This window comes from Mytilus trossulus, chromosome 3 (genome assembly GCF_036588685.1).
Source record: "Mytilus trossulus isolate FHL-02 chromosome 3, PNRI_Mtr1.1.1.hap1, whole genome shotgun sequence".
NCBI lineage: Eukaryota > Metazoa > Mollusca > Bivalvia > Mytilida > Mytilidae > Mytilus > Mytilus trossulus.
In genome coordinates, this window is record NC_086375.1 from 35,295,349 (window position 1) to 35,317,189 (window position 21,841).

Sequence of the window (21,841 nt, forward strand, 5' to 3'; positions counted from 1 at the left end):
GCATCCCTCTGAATAGAATTACTTCATCTATATTAAAGTTGCTTTATAATAATCTGAATGTTAATATAATGTCTAAATATCATATATCAGAATATTCTACAAATATTCACATATCACATAGTACCGGCATATCACAAAATTGTAAATTTAATAATAAGTAAATACATATTGAATATAAAGAACAAAATTGACTATAAACTGAGAAAGGAATTCAATTCAAAAGGGATTTCTTTTGTGAATTCATACATCAAACTGAATAAAATCATATTAAATTTGATAACCGGTATCTGTTATTTATAACCAACAAGTAAAGCATTTTTTCAACTTAAACTCAAAAGGCTGGCAAGGAAGCTGAACTAACAAATTAAAAAACAACAAAAAAGTTAAAAGATTAATCACATAAGACAACTATAAAATTATGCTTAAACTTATTGCATTAATTCTAAAATTTTAAGAGCTAAACTTTGCAGATCTTTAGCCCTCTTTTGACCTATTGCTAAAACTTCTTCATGTGTTGTAACCTTTGCTGTAGTGTAGTCCAGACAACATTTATCTGTAATCAATGATATACCAAACACCTTCATACCCATGTGACGTCCAACAAGGGCTTCAGCTACTGTACTCATACCTTTAGAGAAAATAAATTGAAAGTCTTCAATCAAAACATTATTTTAACATTCTCATCCACTTTTTAAAAAAACAAATTTCATAAACATACTTAGCTACAATATATGCCTTGCATGTCTTTATCAAATTTTATTTTATGATGAAATTTTTCAAATTTGAACAGATAATGTAAATGATGTTATGCAGATTATGTTCAGTTTCAGTGAACATTGTATTCTTGTGGATATCACAAGGTCATGATTTCAACAAAGTTTCTATACATCAAGTAAATATAAAATTGGTATTCATTGAACACTTAAAAAAATTTGGTTACCTTTTAGGCTTTACCCACAAAATCCACAAAAAAATATTCATTATAACAGTACAATTAAATCAGAATCCACATCGGGAGTACATTAACTTCCAGGATGTGAGTATTTGTAACAGAGTACATGCATTTTTACATTTTCAATGAAAATATTCAATTAGATTCATATATAAACATGAGAATATTAAGGCACAATAATTTAGATAACATATTAATGTGTGATTTATACTTACCAACTGCATCTGCACCAAAATTTTTCAATAGCCTGGACTCAGCTACAGTTTCAAATGTAGGTCCTCCTATCATTACATAAACACCTCGTCGTAGTATATCTCCAAGTCCTAATTCTTTGGCAGCTTTCTCAGCTAACTCATTCATAGCATCATCCCATGTACCAACTGTAGCTAAAAACCTGGGTCCAAATCTAAATATAGATAGCACAAACTTTAGGTAGTTTTGTATTGAAAACACTTTCAAATATAACCTTTATGTTACTACATTCCATCCACACTTATATCTTAGGAATGTAAATTTAATTGTTAGTTGAATTTGAGCTTTGAAATAACTACAGTAACTGTGAGCATTTTAGATTGATATAATGTGTCCTTTTGCTATTTGTTTTTATGCTTAGTACTGATCTGATTGAGCACTGGTAAACATTTGTAATCCTACACAATCTTTGCCAAGCCAATCTTTGTTCTTCCTTCGTTATGGATAGTTGTCTCAATGACAATCATAAAAAATCTCCTTACTTTTACATTATTCCTCCCTAATGACTTATGGCTAAGTAGAATTGACAGAGGGGTCAAACGCTTTAAAAGTGTGTGGATTAATTATTTCACAAATTATCTGTGATTATATGCTGACTCACCTTTCATCATTAGCTCCCCTTAGCACACATTCACCAGACAATCCAGCAAAGTCTATATGGTCTCTAATAATCATGATATCACCAGTGTGCTAGATAAATTATCTCCCTTGCTGACTCACCTTTCATCATTAGCTCCCCTGAGAACACATTCACCAGACAATCCAGCAAAGTCTATATGGTCTCTAATAATCATGATATCACCAGTGTGTTAGATAAATTATCTCCCTTGCTGACTCACCTTTCATCATTAGCTCCCCTGAGTACACATTCACCAGACAATCCAGCAAAGTCTATATGGTCTCTAATAATCATAATATCACCAGTGTTAAAATCAGGATTGATACCTCCTGCTGCATTAGTCAGAAATAATGTTTCTACTCCTAAAGCCTTCATAACACGAATAGGTATTGTTGTCTGCAATAAAGAAATTGTACCCTTTTATTACTTCATAATAACAGTTGTTTTTGCCCATTTTTGATTTCATGCAATTACATTTTAGTATAGTGATGTCAGTATCCCTTATTTATAATAGATTTATAAACTGACTTTTAATTTCTGTGTCATTTGGTCTCTTGTGAAGATATGTCTCATTGGCATTCACACCACATCTTCATTTTTATATTGAGAAATAGAAACTGGTATGATTTTTTCAGAAGCAGTGATCACCACTTTTTTCAGTTGAGTTCAAACTACAAATACACATCTTTGGTTCTATAGATTATTGCTTGTCTTTGTAAAAATCTTTGGTCCATGATCTCAGCTATCATGCTTTTGATATGTGTATTATATTTTGCCTTTTCTTAACCATTTGTTTTGTTCTCACAAATTATGAATATTCAACTCTAGCATATTTATTTTAAGTGTGTAGTCTGGACAAATAAAATATATGAACAGGATTAAAGAGCAATGGCTCTATAGGCGAGTGATATGAGAGCCAAATTTACATTTTTAATGCACCTACCTAACACACGGCTAAATTATATATCAATGGAAAGCTAAGAATGTGCACTTTCTAAATATCCCGGTCGTCAAAAGAAATTATGGTGCATTTTTTTTTAAATCGAGGTCAAAGGTCATGGGTGCAATTTCAATTCAAGCATACTCCCAGTAGACAAATCGAGTCAAAACAAATACAAAAACGAAACAATTGTATATGAATGCTGTATTACTGTTGTGAAAATATATTTATATGATAGTATTTATTAATTTTGGTTGATTTTAACGGTAACGCATGTTACGTAACGTTTTCTCTCGGAGTCTTTGAAATCAACCATTAATAGTCGCCCTTGCGTTATCTTAATCTAATAATACCTCCATGATAACATTTTGAGTGCACGTATTTACAAACATATATCTGCAATAATCCGAAAAAAGATATTTGAAGCAAGGGGAAAATATAACATATATGACATATATTTAATTGTTTCGAAAAGTCCCATGATGATCATGAGCTGTACAATAAAATTGAGGAAGCGTATGGTCTCCTGTTAATTTGAAAGCCTGCCAACCGCTTAAAGATCAGGCAACCATAGGGCAGATTTTTTTATTATTGTAGTGCAATATGTTGAGTCTGGATCATACCGCAATTTCATTTAAATCACAAAATCGGATATGATTAGAGTACTAACTAACATTACTAAAATGTAAAGTGCTATTAGTATATATCAACAAATTGACAATTTTAATATAAAACATCACAAGGAAAATATGACCACTCATTGTATGTCAAACTGTGTTTGGTTTTACTTTAGTCGGCCGCCATGTTTCTTGAGATATCTAGTTAATCAAACAACACTTGACAGTTTTGTACTTTTTTAAATTACGCTAGTGATGACGTTCGGCTACTTTGGCACCAAGTCTTTAATTTACTTTTTTATATCTTGTTTGTTTCGCCGCTTCAAAAGGGAGTACAAGGTTATCCTAATATTGAACCTTTTATTTGGCTTTCTTATGTTAAAATCCCGTTAGAGTATAATCTAAATGATCGAAACGTCGGACCAATGGGATGTTGGACCATTTAGGTGTCGGATTATTGAGATATCTGAATATTATAGCTTCGTTTTAAATTGTAATTTCATCATTCTTATCAGTCAACATATTTATACAAAGACAACTTCCTTGGCATGGGCATACATCAGTACAGCACAAGTTTTGCTCAAAGCAGGCACAAGATCTACTATATATAGATGGAATTAAAATTGAGAATGGACATGAGGGATTTGTCAAAGAGACACCAACACGTTCAAAAAGCAGGCAACGACTGAAGACCACCAATGGGTCATCAATGCAGCAAGAAACTCCCAAACCCGGAGGCGTTCTTCAGCTGGCCCCTAAACAAAAATGTACTAGTTTGAAATGATAATGGACTTCATACTAAGCTTCGAAATTAAAATAAAATATCATACAAAACTAAGAAAGGCCAGAGGCTCCTGACTTGGGACAAGCGCAAAATTACGGCGGGGTTAAACAATGTTTTTGGAAATCTCAACCCTTCCCCAATGATTATACCAATGCGTGAACAGATCAAATCCTGTAGAAAGTTGGATGACATCATACCAGACCGATGTTGCCATTAAGCCAACCAAAGTCATATGGAGAACTTTTATTGTTTCTGTAGTTAGGTCGACATTGTCTTGGATAACATTTTGACCAACAGAAGAAAAATAATGCCATGTACGATGTACATGTTTGTCCCGTTTTTCTAATCTCCTGATCAGTCAAACTTGTTAATAGTTATCAAAGGTGTGTCCATAAAAACGGTGCATTTGTAATGATAAACCTAAATGAAAAAAAGTAAAACCAAATATTTAAAGATAATATAAATTATAATTAATCCATACATCTAAGAACTTTGTCAATAGGAATATCGTACGCTTTATTAACTGCCGCAGATGTGCCATCATCCAAAAGACAATACAGAAATGTTTTTAAAGCATGTGGCATAATTTCAATTGAATATTCCAATGAAAAGTTTTTAGATTATGGATATTCATCTGATTTGATTACAACTTTACCCTATATCTGCTTCCGTAAAATACTAGTAATTGCATAGAGTGCTTGCAACCAGTTTCGCAGTCACTGCTCAGATCTTTAAAATAAACAGTTTGTATATCACAGTCATTTTAAACGGGTAATTTTCCGTCATAACGGCATAAGACAAAATTATAGAGCTATTGTATACAATATTGGATGTACCTTGGCCTTGTTGAGGCTTTATACATGTAACTATAAATTTACCATATATGCTTAGTTTTTGTTGAAGCTGATAATATGTGGTGTAGTTTTCTCGGCGGCGATACTCGGGCAGAAACTAAGCCCGGTTAACTGAAGTAATTAAAGTTGTTCACCAGAATACTTTCTTGTGTACAGGCACGTTATCTTTAATCGTCGAAATGTTAGTAAATTAAAAAAAACAAGCTGTGTTATGCTTAGAATTAAATAGCTCTTTCCTTTCTTATTTCAAATTTTATAGCAAATATTTAGCGTTGCAAGCTCGATGGTATAAAGATTTAATAGTATTTTGTAAATCAGATCATATTAGGGGATATATGTAGTAACACTCTATACAGTTTGAGTTTGCTCCTCAGAGGATAACTCATGAAGTTGTGTAATTTGCTTATAGGGTTTATACATGTGCAAAATACACAAACAGAAAAATCAGAATGAGTTGTAGGTCTTCTGCCCTCGTTGATTTAGATGAGAAGAGACTGGACGTTAGAATTGGTACATGCAGTACAAAGTAATTGTACAGACAAAACATAAGATGATAGGGTTTGCTTACTTTTGAAATATAGCAGCTCTTTTGATATTTTTTATTTTCAAATGGGATGTTTTCATGTTTTTCATATTCATCGACCAGTCTTCTGTAAACTTGATCTTTTCGTTTTCCCACTGCGGCAATACAACTGTATCTTCATTTAAGTGTTTAACTTCAGTTTCTATGTAGCAAATACATGACAGATTATGGATCTGTGTCAATTAATGGATAGTTTTTGCTATTTAGCATAGGAAGAGTTTCATTGTGAACTGGACGGGGAAAATTTGACACGACTTGGAAGATTTTCTACAATTTTCCGATACGATTCCTTATTTAGAAAGGGGTGAATTCTAAAGAACTCAAAAACTATGTTTTACTTTGATTTGAACTTAATTTTGGACGATTTCATATTTATTTAAGCCACACTGAAGTTAAAGATAGAAATTGAACCGTTTAAATATGATTTATCGTACTCTAATAGCACTATTAAGTACACGGAAATCGACTCATATATTGAGTAAAAAAACGATAACGAAATAGATAAGGGATTCCGGAAACTATAGTGATTTTACCCAACATCATAAAATTACAGAAATTCGTGATTTTAAGAAATTTTGAGATAAATTCTTGATCTTGAATAAAAAAACGATAACTGACGAGTAATTTGGTGTGTTCTATAACGGATACAGTGCAAAAGCAATCAATAAAAATTTAATAGTAGATCCGCGAAGGTCAGGATTATTGAAAATTTTCGTACAAAATGTCAAATATTTTGAAGGAATGCAAAAGCATGCAGACTTACAGTTGTAAATGTTGTTATTCATTATTTCAAGAATCTAATTCACTTAATTATCCTGTCTAAAAGAAGAGATACGACCAATTTTCTTTGCTTGAAAAATATGTCGTAATCTTATAATTTTCAAATAATTTCTGAAATAAACGTCAATTTTACAAAAACTGCACCGTACGATTTTGTGACGACCGGGCAAAAATCAAAGTTAAATCATTATTCTTTCATTTAAAAAAGAAATTAACCGTGTGTTAGGTGGGTGCATTAAAGTCCTTAACTAGACGTATTTTTCAAATATTACACTCGCCTACTATGACAATAATGATTATCTTACCTCCTATACATTTCTAGGAATATGATTGGTTAAAAGCGACCTCGTGGAGACCGTGTATATTCAATATTAGGTTAGTAGGGAGGCGGGGCTTATTTCAATATTAGGTTAGTAGTGAATTTGCGACTTAGGCACTGTTTGATTATTTCAAATATTGAAAGTTCTTTTTAATATTGTTATATCAAGGTTGTTTATTAGAAATATCTATCGTTTACATTAGTTTTTTTAGTGCATATCAATTGAAGAAGGTTCTTAAAATTGAACACCTGAACACTTTAATACAGAAATAAGGAGATGTGTTATAAAAGCAAATAAGACAACTTTAGTCTAAATTCAACACATAAAGATAGTCGGTAAGATAAATTCGTTACATAGTGTGCTAGTGACCTAATATGATATATACAGGGTAAGTAAATTCCATATGGGGTTCGAGCTTCGCTCTCACCCCATATGGAATTTACTGACCCTGTATATATCATATTAGGTCACTAACACACTATGTAACTAATAATATTTCCTATAATGACGAGTGCCTTCACAACCGATTATCTTTATAATGAAAAAAGAGTTCTTGGTTCAAACAAATCTTTTGGATTAAATGAGTTTATTGTTATGATTGTGTTGATAAACTAAATCAATGTATTTTTATATGCCAAACTTCACAAATAATAATGAATCCAGTGTTTACCAAGGTTAAATGGTTAGATGATCTAGAGTTTTTAATCTCTTTTCTTCAATTTCAAATCACATGAGAATTTTCAAAAATAAGGCTTCTTAAATAACCTTCACAACTATGAACATGTATTTTACACTTTGCCAAATACATACTATACAATTCTTTGATGCATGATGAGATACAAAGGCTTTTAGTAGTTGTACCAATTTCTTGTGTTTTCAATATATACCTGTAGTTTGGTATTTTTGGTATTTTACTTTTTATTACCATCCACATAGGATATCCTTCATAGCAATGTAGGTATTTTTGGTATTTTACTTTTTATTACCTTCCACATAGGATATCCTTCATAGCAATGTAATCTTCCTCTCATTAATACCACTATCTGTCCTTTCAACTTTCCAAAAACCAGCTTTCCCATGTGTCCAGGAACTGAAAAAAAACCTAAATATTAGACTCCACCCATTTTCAAGATTAAAAATGATAAAATATTTTTCTCAGCCTAAAGTCCAAAAAATCTTAACATAAATAAATACTAGTAAATGGTATGAGGTAACATCTGACAATGTCTGAAAAATCAAATTAAAATATAACCATAAAATCTATTCAATAAAACAAAGTAATCATATTCCCTATGGCATTTATTGTTAAAACATTGGGATCATTCATCAAATCAATGAGCTATAACAACCAACTGTCGTCTGCTTGCCTACTTTCTGCAATCATAAGAATGATACCCACCTGTGCTGACTGGAAAGTGTGGTATTTCATCATAGGGTATGATGTCAGCTTCTTCTACTAAATCGCCAAGTCCTCCAAGTCCAGATCCACAAACAATACCTAGTGTTGGTCTGTATTTTGTTTTCCCTTCTAGAGTCTTTGCAATCTCATGGACTTCTTCATAGCTTGGACTGAAAAGAGAAAAAGATCCATAAGAATAAGATGTATATGAAGAAATGAAATCTAAGTTGATCTCAAGCTTTACCAAAAGATTTGCAAGACAGAAACTTAATCTGTAAAGACCCTCTGTAAATCTTAGTCTTGCAATGCCTCTTTTCATGTAATCTTTTGTTTTTTTTAAATGCTACTGACAAACATTTTCCTAGACTTTGCCTTAGGGCTTGTGTTTATTGCATATGGTACAAACTTGAACCATGACAACCCATACCAGACCATCTATATTATTTCACATAAAAACTAGATCCAACTGAAATTTTATTCAATTAGAAAAGAGTTACTTGCAAACCTATGAGTGGGCTTATTTTATTTTAGTGCTATATCATAATATGTTATATTTGTTTTAAACCATGCTATTATATATATGTTCCTGTTGGAACAAATTTTCTATATCCTTTATGTTTTTCAGAAACAGATACATAGAGAATAATACATGGCAAAATCCGTATCATATGTTGTATCATCCCGAGACATCAATATCAGCCCAAGGGCCTTTAGGCCCGAGGGATGATATTGGTCATGGTGATACGGCATGTGATACGGAATTGCCATGTACATGTATTATACGCTTTATCATATATTTCAACAGAAGAGTATAATATTTTATGAACTGTTTTCTGATCCATAGCACTGGGTTACCTTCAGTTCTGCTTTTGTCTTGTTTCAAAGCCATAACATAACTGCTCACCTGGGTTACCTTACAATAGACCACTTTCGAGTTCATCCGTCACCGGCAAAAACTCGTCAATTATACACGCCTTTATGATGTCATTTACCAGATAGAGGGGCTCGCCTGTATCCCTGCACTATTTACATTTATCAAGCGTCTTAGTAATCATCTTTGTGCAGGATAAACTAGAAATAATGGTTGCTCTGTAGGTACTTACTGACAATTCCCTAATGACAGCAGTGTTGATTGTCAATTTTGAGAATTCAATTTGCCGAATAATTCGTACAATATAGAATTATAGTTTTCCAACCACTCGCTCAACATTGGAAGGAAGTGACGACGCCCCTAAACGCATAAATGACGATGATAAAGGCGCGTATAATTGACGAGTTTTTTCCGGTGACGGATGAACTCGAAAGTGGTCTATTTGCTTGCTGTTGTTTTAAAAATATTTTGTTTATTATTGTATTTATTTGAGTGTTTTGTATTTTTTATAGTTGCATTTAGTGTGCCAAAAATTATGAAAACTTGATGTTCATGACGTCAAATACAATATGAAAACTTGAGGTTCGTGACGTTACATACCAAACAATGACGTCATTCAAAAAATTTCTTAAGCAAAAAAAACCCCAAAACTGACTTCATGTAAAAAAAAAAAAAAAGATATGCGATACGGGTTTTACCATGCGATACGGGGTATGCGATACGGGTTTAGCTATGCGATACGGGGTATGTGATACGGGTTTAGCTATGCGATACGGGGTTTGCGATACAGGGTAGATGATACAGACTGGAAAAACGAACCTTTATTAGATATACAAAATAGCTGTATTTTGTACTAAATATATGATAAAGTAATATATCCTTCAGTGGAAATAATATTCCAGAATATTTCTCCCTCTCAGAACTATAATTGTACATGATATAGAAGAATATCTATACCTTAAGACAGAAACATTTCTTTCTGCTGCATGTTTTTGCTCTGTTAAATATGACAGCAGATGTCAGTCTAGTATGATTGCCTAAAATTATGTCCAGTGGCAAATGTTGCATGTTTGGGACAAGAAAAAAAATAACATTCAATACAAATAATAGGTACATGTAGGTCTAACAAAAGGGTTCAGTTCTTATACAAAGCTGCGCTCATATTCACATAAAACGTACATGCTTTTGACATGTTATGCATTTACTATTTGACACTGTGCGCCAAACACATATATCATCAACACCAATCAGGTCAGGAATAACCACCAATTGGTGTATTATACCTCAATTGACGTATAATCCACCAATTGACATATAATGGTATAGACCAATTGGTGTATAATTCTTTGTTTTTCAAAAGAAATTATTCTACCAAAATGGAGCATTGTTTTCTTTAAACCATATTATGGTATGAAAACTTGTCAAACATTCCTAGTTCAGTATAGTGACATAACATATTGCATTTCATCAATAATTGTATTTGCAGTTTCTTCTATTGTTAACTTGTCAATTCTTGACCTGCATTCACCTATCAATGGACATCATTACTGCCTGCAGTCATGTGATCATGAGTACAACTCCACAGGTGAATGGAGCTCTTTGTTAATACTTGACTTTCATTATCAAAAGTCAATCATGGTCAATAGTACAAATGTTTCAACAAAAGAATTGTTGTACACATGCATTCTCAAAAAATGAAGCAGGCTTTGACAAAACTGAAGCTTTTGGAGGACTCAATAAGGGTCATAAAATAGGTTGCAAGTTGCAAAATCATGCTCCTATCTCACACTAGCATTTTATTACAAAAAGTTTGCATTATACGTCAATTGGTCTATACCAATATACCTCAATTGGTGGATTATACGTCAATTGAGGTATAATCCACCAATTGGTGGTTATTCCTGACCTGCCAATACCATGTCAGGGGGGAAAATAATGTTCACCTTCCATATCATGCGAACTATGAATGAGGCTATCAATTTTATTTTATACCACTGGCATTTATATTGTGTGCACTAACGATACCCTTATCCTTCGATCATAAAACATTACCCTTGTCCCATCCACATGATGAATTTGTATGTGCTGCCTACAGGAGAGAAAGCAAATATTCAAGGAATTTGTATTTTCTGTTTACAAAATTCTACCTTCACAATGCAAGAAAAATCCCGAAACATTCCGAACGTAATGGAATGTAAATAAATTTAGGCCAAACAAAATTATTCGTCGGTTATGAACCTTGATTGATATGCGACGATACTGTTTAGGGTTAGAGGCATGTACAATAGGTCTTTTATAATAAGATTAATAAGATTTTTTTAAGCGAGTTTTGTTAGTTTTGTTTATTACAAAGGGTCATTAATTTTGCTGTTGTAAATACTAAAAATGACTTGACTGAAAATATATTAAAAAAATAGTTTTTTTTTAGTCCAAATAATTATGACGTCTGGCAAGGCTATTTTAATTTTTTTTCTGGGACGCCTTTCTACGTGCCAGACGTCATAATTATTTGGACAAGTTTTTTTTTAACTTGAAGAGAAGGAAAATTCTTTATATTTGGTAGATTTTCTACTACTTTTCCGTAATAGAGTGGTCCATATGGCAAGCCGTTGTGGAATTTATTCCCTATTTATTAATATTAAAAAATCATTTATTAATATTAATAAATGATTTTTTAATATTAAAAAATCATTTTTTAATATTAATAAATCGAATTTTTAATATTAAATAATACGCTGATTTTTTAATATTAATAAATGAATATTTAATATTAAAAAATCATTTATTAATATTAAAAAATCATTTTTTAATATTAAAAAATCATTTTTTAATATTAAATATTCAGTCTGATTTTTTAATATTAATAAATGAATTTTTAATATTAAATAATACGCTGATTTTTTAATATTAAAAAATCATTTATTAATATTAAAAAATCAACATCAATGTAACCTTAGCGTTTAATATAAGGCAAATCAATCATTATCTGTCAAACGCTTTAATGATGATTATTAGACAAGTCGGTCCGTAGAAATTTTGGAGACTAGTCTATGTTAAGTTAACTCGGACCATCTTATATCGACCCTGACAAGTATTTTAGGAAAGTTTGAACTATTTAATGATTTATATAAACTATTAAATATTAAACGTTTAATTAAATTTTCTTTTAATAGTTTCTGAACTTGCCAAAATAAAAGCGTTTTAGGGACAAAACAATTAAATTGACAATGACCGATATTTGGCAAACATACCACAGTACCCGTGGTTAAATATTCTGCATTGCCCCTATCAGAGCTTTGAAAAGATCTATTCATATCAATATTTAAGTTCATGAAAAAATCAAAACATAATTAATGTCACATTCAAGGATCTTCAAGTGTACCACTGACTAAATTCTCGATCAATTTATTTACTTGGGGCGACAATTCGACATAAGCGATTTGTAAATTTTTTTTATCATGTATACACTAGTAAGCATTAGTGAATGGAGTATTGGATATAATAATATGTCATCATATCTCCCTTTATATAGAAAATATAACTAAAACTTTCGTTCAGATCATTTCGCTTCTATCAACAAATGCTAGAATAAACCTCAACTTAGTTATAAGTAAATGAGCTGTAACGACAAATTATTCGCCAAAAGAGAAGCTGTTCATGTCCCTCTCTGGAACGCGGCGTAAATTTAATTTTTACGTAAGGACTTATTGAAACCTCATTTAAACACACATGCTTTTTTGTTAATTAGTTGCTGGTTTTCAATTAGCTTCCCACTTGGTCTCAGTCATTCTACCTATATAAATGTGTGCCAAAGTTGGGCGTCCGTTTGTCTGTACAGGATGTATACAGACGCAGTCAATTCAGGTCAAAATGGTGATGTTAAATCGGATGCATGATGGAGAGAGAATGCCACGCTCTCTACACGTTAAGAAACTTGCAACAACTCTTTGAGGGGTTCGTAGGCCAGTGGTCTACTGAAATTCTAAATTTCTGTTCCTATCCATTAAACCCTCATTTGCCAATGCATGGGATTTCCAAATTCCCAGACCTTCGTCCTCAACGACCCCTATTACAGGACTTAGCTTACTGTTATATTTATCATTATTTGGATTTTGTCCTGAACATGCATGAACTATTTGCCACTTGACGTTAAACAATCCACCAATCAATCAAGCTTTCGGCTTAAATTTTGTTCGAAAGTATGAACAGAACTTCTGCGCGAGGCATTGACTGTGTGTATATCATTAGTATGTGTTTGTGTAGCCAGGGTCAAGCTCGTCAATATACATGTACTTTCAATTGACGTATATTAATTATTCACAATCAGAAAGAAAAAGATGTGAAAATACTGTATAAGTTATGCTGCTTAATAAAGGGCTTATATTAATAAAGAAAATGTTGTATGATAACCAATGAGACAACTCTCCATAATTGTAAAATAGAAGATGTGGTGTAATTGCCAATGAGACAACTCGCCACAAGAGACCAAATGACACAGGAAGTAACAACTATAGGTCACCGTATGGCTTTCAACAATGAGCAAAGCCCATACTGCATAGTCAGCTACCCGCACTGGACAACACATATTGTAGATATTTTTATTGCACTGGCTACATCTTAATTACAAAAACATTATTGTTACATTGGAGCAGTGGCGGATTTACCGGGGGGCACAAGGGGCACGTGCCCCCCCCCCCCCCCCCCCAGTTCAGGTCACCAAAAAAAATTTCTAACATAATTATATTGCTACTGAAACTTCTTATCAAGTGCGGAAATTGTCACAGCTTGATAAGACTTCTTAAACTGACCGTTAATTAATACCAGCGTCCACATGCGTGATTTATGACAACTTATCGGTGGGTGTGTAAATATTGACACCTGTGTGTAATTTCTCAATGCAAAAGCTTTTATGTAAAACACATTTACATGTTGATTGGGATAGTACAAATTTGCATACAATACCGATTAAGATCGATTACCTGGTGAAACTTCTGATTTGTGTATTTGAAGTATTAATATATGTTTAATGTCGATAATGTTGTTTACATCTATTTTTGGTTATCTCTTCATTCCAAAATACAGTACTCACAATAACATTTCCTATAAATGTACGTTTTTTTTCAAAACTGTCTTTTAGTGAATTTATTCAGCAACAAATTAAACTATTTATTTTTTGATAAGTTACAAGATATGTTTATTAAACGGATGTCATATTTTAGTCCCCTCTTATTTTCAAGGGAAATCAACAGTTTGTTCTACTCCCCCCCCCCCCCTTTTCCCTAATTCTTTCCAGGTCAAGGAAAATGAATTGACATCTCTTAATAAATAATCATTAATAAAGCTATTTGATTTTTGTTAAAAATTTACTTTGTAACAGAATCTAGGACTTATACATTTCTCTAAAAGTCCATGCATGCAGTTATATTTGTTTTTATTTTTCTTGTTTCCATTACCGTGTACATGTATGAGGCTATGCACAATTCCCCATTTATAAGGATATGAAGGTGTTTTACAGATATTTGAATAATGTGCAAAATGTTAGTCTGGAAGCGATTCCTAAAAGATAAAGATAAAAGAATATAGAGCTGATGAAATATATGTTGCATGAATGTTAACTGACATCCAGTGGCAAATATTTGATGAATGTTAAGCTCGAATATGATAATGATCAATTGGCAGGAAATAAAGAATAAAGTATAAATGTAAAAAATAACACAACATAGAAATATGATGATTTGACCCCCCCCCCCCCCCCCCAAAGAAAAAAAAAACACCAAAAAACAAACCCAACAACAAACAAACAAATCCAAAGCAAACCTAACAACCATTCACATTCGCATATATATATACATTGTATCTCTAAAAAAAAAATCATGGTGCCCCCCCAGACATCGAGGTCCTGGATCCGCCCCTGTGGAGACTACTAGTATTTGCCGTAATAAATGGTTGGGTAGGGATCTGAATAATTACAAATGTAACATATTTTATAGGTCTACGGCTACCATGTTACATTGCGTTATTGTTACATTAATGCACTTCAATGTAACAATAATTTGTATACGACCGCAAAAAAAAAATTGCAGTCGTATTGTGGTATCACGTCGTCGTCGTTTGCGTCGTCCGAAGACACTTAGTTTCCAGACAATAATTTTAGTTTAAGTAAATGGATCTCTATGAAACCACAAAAAGAAGGTTGTGATTGATTTTGGGGGTTATGGTCACAAGTTTAAGAATTTTAAAAGGACCTAAAAAGCGGTCCAAATAAGCATTTTTTGAGTTTCCAGACACTAACTTGTGTGTAAGTGTATAGATCTTTCTGAAATTGTACCATAAGGTTCCATACCGGAAAAGGAAGGTTGGGATGCATTTTGGCGGTTATGGCCCTAACTGTTTAGGAATTAGAGGCCAATCAGGGTACAGAAACAATTCATTTCTAATACTATGTATAATTTGCTTATTTCATGACAAAATATCGTAGTAGGTACTTGTTGAATTTCATCTAGTTATATCAGGTGTTTGTTGAATGTCCTATAGGTATAGCAGGTACTTGTTGAATGTCCTAATGGTATAGTAAGTCCTTGTTGAATATCATACAGTATGATAGGTACTTGTTGAATGTCCTACAGTATGTACTTGTTGGATATCCTATTGGTATAGAATGTTCTTGTTGAATGTCCTACATTATAGTAGGTTCTTGTTGAATGTCCTACAGAATGTTCGGTACTTGTTGAATGTCCTAATGGTATAGTAGGTTCTTGTTGAATGTCCAACAGTATGACAGGTACTTGTTGAATGTCCTATTGGTATAGTAGGTTCTTGTTGAATGTCATACAGTATGACAGGTACTTGTTGGTTATTATATTGGTATAGAATGTTCTTGTTGAATGTCCTACATTATAGTAGGTTCTTGTTGAATGTCCTACAGTATGTTCGGTACTTGTTGAATGTCCTAATGGTATAGAAGGTTCTTGTTGAATGTCCAACAGTATGATAGGTACTTGTTGAATGTCCCACAGTATGAGAGGTAATTGTTGGATATCCTATTGGTATAGAAGGTTCTTGTTGAAAGTCCTACAGTATGAAAGGTACTTGTTGGATATCCTATTGGTATAGTATGTTCCTGTTGAATGTCCTACAGTATAATAGCTACTTGTTGAAAGTCCTACAGTATGACAGGTTCTTGTTGAATGTCATATTGGTATAGTAGGTTCTTGTTGAATGTCCTACAGTATAATAGGTACTTGTTGGATGTCCTACAGTATGAGAGGTAATTGTTGGATATCCTATTGGTATAGAAGGTTCTTGTTGAAAGTCCTACAGTATGAAAGGTACTTGTTGATTGTCCTACAGTATAGTAGGTTCTTGTTGAATGTCCTATAGTATGACAGTTTCTTGTTGAATGTCCTATTGGTATAGTAGGTTCTTGTTGAATGTCATACAGTATGACAGGTACTTGTTGGATATCCTATTGGTATAGTAGGTTCTTGTTGAATGTCCTTCAGTATAATAGGTACTTGATGGATGTCCTACAGTATAAGAGGTTCTTGTTGAATGTCCTATTGGTATAGAAGATTCTTGTTTAATGTCCTACAGTATGACAGGTACTTGTTGGATATCTATTGGTATAGTCGGTTCTTGTTGATTGCCCTTCAGTATGACAGTTACTTGTTGAATGTCATATTGGTGTAGTAGGTTCTTGTTGAATGTCCTACAGTATGACAGGTACTTGTTGAATGTCCTAAAGTATGACAGGTTCTTCTTGAATGTTCTATTGGTATAGTAGGTTCGTATTTAATGTCCTTCAGTATAATAGGTTCTTGTTGAATGTCCTATAGTATGTTCGGTACTTGTTGAATGTCCTAATGGTATAGTAGGTTCTTGTTGATTGTCCTACAGTATAGTAGGTTCTTGTTGTATTTCCTACACTATGACTGGTTCTTGTTGAATGTCCTATTGGTATAGTAGATTCTTGTTGAATGTCATACAGTATGACAGGTACTTGTTGGTTATTATATTGGTATAGAATGTTGTTGTTGAATGTCCTACATTATAGTAGGTTCTTGTTGAATGTCCTAAAGTATGTTCGGTACTTGTTGAATGTCCTAATGGTATAGAAGGTTCTTGTTGAATGTCCAACAGTATGATAGGTACTTGTTGAATGTCCTACAGTATGAAAGGTACTTGTTGGATATCCTATTGGCATAGTAGGTTCTTGTTGAATGTCCTTCAGTATAATATGTTCTTGTTGGATATCCTATTGGTATAGTAGGTTCTTGTTGAATGTCCTTCAGTATAATAGGTTCTTGTTGGATATCCTATTGGTATAGTAGGTTCTTGTTGAATGTCCTTCAGTATAATAGGTACTTGATGGATGTCCTACAGTATGAGAGGTTCTTGTTGAATGTCCTATTGGTATAGAAGGTTCTTGTTGAAAGTCCTACAGTATGAAAGGTACTTGTTGGAGATCCTATTGGTATAGTAGGTTCTTGTTGAATGTCCTTCAGTATAATAGGTTCTTGTTGAATGTCCTACAGTATGTTCGGTACTTGTTGAATGTCCTATTGGTATAGAAGGTTCTTGTTGAATGTCCTACAGTATGACAGGTACTTTTTGGATATCTATTGGTATAGTAGGTTCTTGTTGATTGCCCCTCAGTATGACAGTTACTCGTTGAATGTCCTACAGTATGACAGGTACTTGTTGAAAGTCCTACAGTATGAAAGGTACTTGTTGGATATCCTATTGGTATAGTAGGTTCGTATTTAATGTCCTTCAGTATAATAGGTTCTTGTTGAATGTCCTATAGTATGTTCGGTACTTGTTGAATGTCCTAATGGTATAGTAGGTTCTTGTTGATTGTCCTACAGTATAGTAGGTTCTTGTTGTATTTCCTACACTATGACTGGTTCTTGTTGAATGTCCTATTGGTATAGTAGATTCTTGTTGAATGTCATACAGTATGACAGGTACTTGTTGGTTATTATATTGGTATAGAATGTTGTTGTTGAATGTCCTACATTATAGTTGGTTCTTGTTGAATGTCCTAAAGTATGTTCGGTACTTGTTGAATGTCCTAATGGTATAGAAGGTTCTTGTTGAATGTCCAACAGTATGATAGGTACTTGTTGAATGTCCTACAGTATGACAGGTACTTGTTGGTTATTATATTGGTATAGAATGTTGTTGTTGAATGTCCTACATTATAGTAGGTTCTTGTTGAATGTCCTAAAGTATGTTCGGTACTTGTTGAATGTCCTAATGGTATAGAAGGTTCTTGTTGAATGTCCAACAGTATGATAGGTACTTGTTGAATGTCCTACAGTATGAAAGGTACTTGTTGGATATCCTATTGGCATAGTAGGTTCTTGTTGAATGTCCTTCAGTATAATATGTTCTTGTTGGATATCCTATTGGTATAGTAGGTTCTTGTTGAATGTCCTTCAGTATAATAGGTTCTTGTTGGATATCCTATTGGTATAGTAGGTTCTTGTTGAATGTCCTTCAGTATAATAGGTACTTGATGGATGTCCTACAGTATGAGAGGTTCTTGTTGAATGTCCTATTGGTATAGAAGGTTCTTGTTGAAAGTCCTACAGTATGAAAGGTACTTGTTGGAGATCCTATTGGTATAGTAGGTTCTTGTTGAATGTCCTTCAGTATAATAGGTTCTTGTTGAATGTCCTACAGTATGTTCGGTACTTGTTGAATGTCCTATTGGTATAGAAGGTTCTTGTTGAATGTCCTACAGTATGACAGGTACTTTTTGGATATCTATTGGTATAGTAGGTTCTTGTTGATTGCCCCTCAGTATGACAGTTACTTGTTGAATGTCATATTGGTGTAGTAGGTTCTTGTTGAATGTCCTACAGTATGACAGGTACTTATTGGATATCCTATTGGTATAGTAGGTTCTTGTTGAATGTCCTACAGTATGATAGGTACTTGTTGAATGTCCTACAGTATGACAGGTTCTTCTTGAATGTCCTATTGGTATAGTAGGTTCGTATTTAATGTCCTATAGTACGATAGGTACTTTTTGTATGTCCTACACTATGACTGGTTCTTGTTGAATGTCCTATTGGTAAAGTAGCTTCTTGTTGAATGTCATACAGTATGACAGGTACTTGTTGGTTATTATATTGGTATAAAATGTTCTTGTTGAATGTCCTACATTATAGTAGGTTCTTGTTGAATGTCCTACAGTATGTTCGGTACTTGTTGAATGTCCTAATGGTATAGAAGGTTCTTGTTGAATGTCCAACAGTATGATAGGTACTTGTTGAATGTCCTACAGTATGGGAGGTAATTGTTGGATATCCTATTGGTATAAAAGGTTCTTGTTGAAAGTCCTACAGTATGAAAGGTACTTGTTGGATATCCTAATGGTATAGAAGGTTCTTGTTGAATGTCCAACAGTATGATAGGTACTTGTTGAATGTCCTACAGTATGAGAGGTAATTGTTTGATATCCTATTGGTATAGAAGGTTCTTGTTGAAAGTCCTACAGTATGAAAGGTACTTGTTGGATATCCTATTGGTATAGTAGGTTCTTGTTGAATGTCCTTCAGTATAATAGGTTCTTGTTGAATGTCCTATAGTATGTTCGGTACTTGTTGAATGTCCTAATGGTATAGTAGGTTCTTGTTGATTGTCCTACAGTATAGTAGGTTCTTGTTGAATGTCCTACAGTATGACAGGTTCTTGTTGAATGTCCTATTGGTATAGTAGGTTCTTGTTGAATGTCATACAGTATGACAGGTTCTTGTTGGATATCCTATTGGTATAGTAAGTTCTTGTTGAATGTCCTTCAGTATAATAGGTACTTGATGGATGTCCTACAGTATGAGAGGTTCTTGTTGAATGTCCTACTGGTATAGAAGGTTCTTGTTGTAAGTCCTACAGTACGAAAGGTACTTGTTGATTGTCCTACAGTATAGTAGGTTCTTGTTGAATGTCCTACAGTATGACAGGTTCTTGTTGAATGTCCTATTGGTATAGAAGGTTCTTGTTGAATGTCCTACAGTATGACAGGTACTTTTTGGATATCTATTGGTATAGTAGGTTCTTGTTGATTGCCCTTCAGTATGACAGTTACTTGTTGAATGTCATATTGGTGTAGTAGGTTCTTGTTGAATGTCCTACAGTATGACAGGTACTTATTGGATATCCTATTGGTATAGTAGGTTCTTGGTGAATGTCCTACAGTATGATTGGTACTTGTTGAATGTCCTACAGTATGACAGGTTCTTCTTGAATGTCCTATTGGTATAGTAGGTTAGTATTTAATGTCTTACAGTACGATAGGTACTTTTTGTATGTCCTACACTATGACTGGTTCTTGTTGAATATCCTATTGGTAAAGTAGCTTCTTGTTGAATGTCATACAGTATGACAGGTACTTGTTGGTTATTATATTGGTATAGAATGTTCTTGTTGAATGTCCTACATTATAGTAGGTTCTTGTTGAATATCCTACAGTATGTTCGGTACTTGTTGAATGTCCTAATGGTATAGAAGGTTCTTGTTGAATGTCCAACAGTATGATAGGTACTTGTTGAATGTCCTACAGTATGGGAGGTAATTGTTGGATATCCTATTGGTATAAAAGGTTCTTGTTGAAAGTCCTACAGTATGAAAGGTACTTGTTGGATATCCTATTGGTATAGTAGGTTCTTGTTGAATGTCCTTCAGTATAATAGGTTCTTGTTAAATGTCCTACAGTATGTTCGGTACTTGTTGAATGTTCTTATGGTATAGTAGGTTCTTGTTGATTGTCCTACAGTATAGTAGGTTCTTGTTGAATGTCCTACAGTATGACAGGTTCTTGTTGAATGTCCTATTGGTATAGTAGGTTCTTGTTGAATGTCATACAGTATGACAGGTTCTTGTTGGATATCCTATTGGTATAGTAGGTTCTTGTTGAATGTCCTGCAGTATAATAGGTACTTGTTGGATGTCCTATTGGTATAGAAGGTTCTTGTTGAAAGTCCTACAGTATGAAAGGTACTTGTTGATTGTCCTACAGTATAGTAGGTTCTTGTTGAATGTCCTACATTATGACAGGTTCTTGTTGAATGTCCTATTGGTATAGTAGGTTCTTGTTGAATGTCCTACAGTATGACAGGTACTTTGTTGGATATCCTATTGGTATAGTAGGTTCGTATTTAATGTCCTACAGTACGATAGGTACTTGTTGAATGTCCTACAGTATGACAGGTTCTTGTTGAATGTCGTATCGGTATAGTAGGTTCTTGTTGAATGTCCTACAGTATGACAGGTACTTGTTGGATGTCCTACAGTATGACAGGTACTTGTTGTATATCCTATTGGTATAGTAGTTTCGTATTTAATGTCCTACAGTACGATAGGTACTTGTTGAATGTCCTACAGTATGACAGGTACTTGTTGAATGTCCTACAGTATGACTGGTACTTGTTGTATATCCTATTGGTATAGTAGGTTCGTATTTAATGTCCTACAGTACGATAGGTACTTTTTGTATGTCCTACAGTATGACTGGTTCTTGTTGAATGTCCTATTGGTATAGAAGGTTCTTGTTGAATGTCATACAGTATGACAGGTACTTGTTGGTTATTATATTGGTATAGAATATTCTTGTTGAATGTCCTACATTATAGTAGGTTCTTGTTGAATGTCCTACAGTATGTTTGGTACTTGTTGAATGTCCTAATGGTATAGTAGGTTCTTGTTGAATGTCCAACAGTATGATAGGTACTTGTTGAATGTCCTATAGTATGACAGGTTCTTGTTTAATTTCCTATTGGTATAGTAGGTTCTTGTTGAATGTCATACAGTATGACAGGTACTTGTTGGATATCATATTGGTATAGTAGGTTCTTGTTGAATGTC

At 33.4% G+C, this 21,841-nt stretch overlaps 1 protein-coding gene across 2 annotated transcripts in view; it reads right to left on the reverse strand.

Moving 5' to 3' along the window:
* Positions 1 to 413: 413 nt before the first annotated feature.
* Positions 414 to 21,841, reverse strand: part of LOC134711331 (purine nucleoside phosphorylase-like) — a 32,040-nt gene continuing 10,612 nt past the window's right edge. The window contains exons 1-6 of one of the 2 annotated variants that reach the window (XM_063571876.1): positions 11,024 to 11,142; positions 8,101 to 8,270; positions 7,688 to 7,791; positions 2,044 to 2,219; positions 1,168 to 1,358; positions 414 to 628 (exon numbers count right to left, since the gene is read on the reverse strand). In XM_063571876.1, coding sequence (XP_063427946.1) covers positions 429 to 628; positions 1,168 to 1,358; positions 2,044 to 2,219; positions 7,688 to 7,791; positions 8,101 to 8,270; positions 11,024 to 11,040 — 858 coding nt within the window. In that variant the 5' untranslated portion in view covers positions 11,041 to 11,142 and the 3' untranslated portion in view covers positions 414 to 428. Of the gene's footprint in view, positions 629 to 1,167; positions 1,359 to 2,043; positions 2,220 to 7,687; positions 7,792 to 8,100; positions 8,271 to 11,023; positions 11,143 to 21,841 lie in introns of those variants that run through there. The other variant, XM_063571875.1, reaches the window with a different exon arrangement.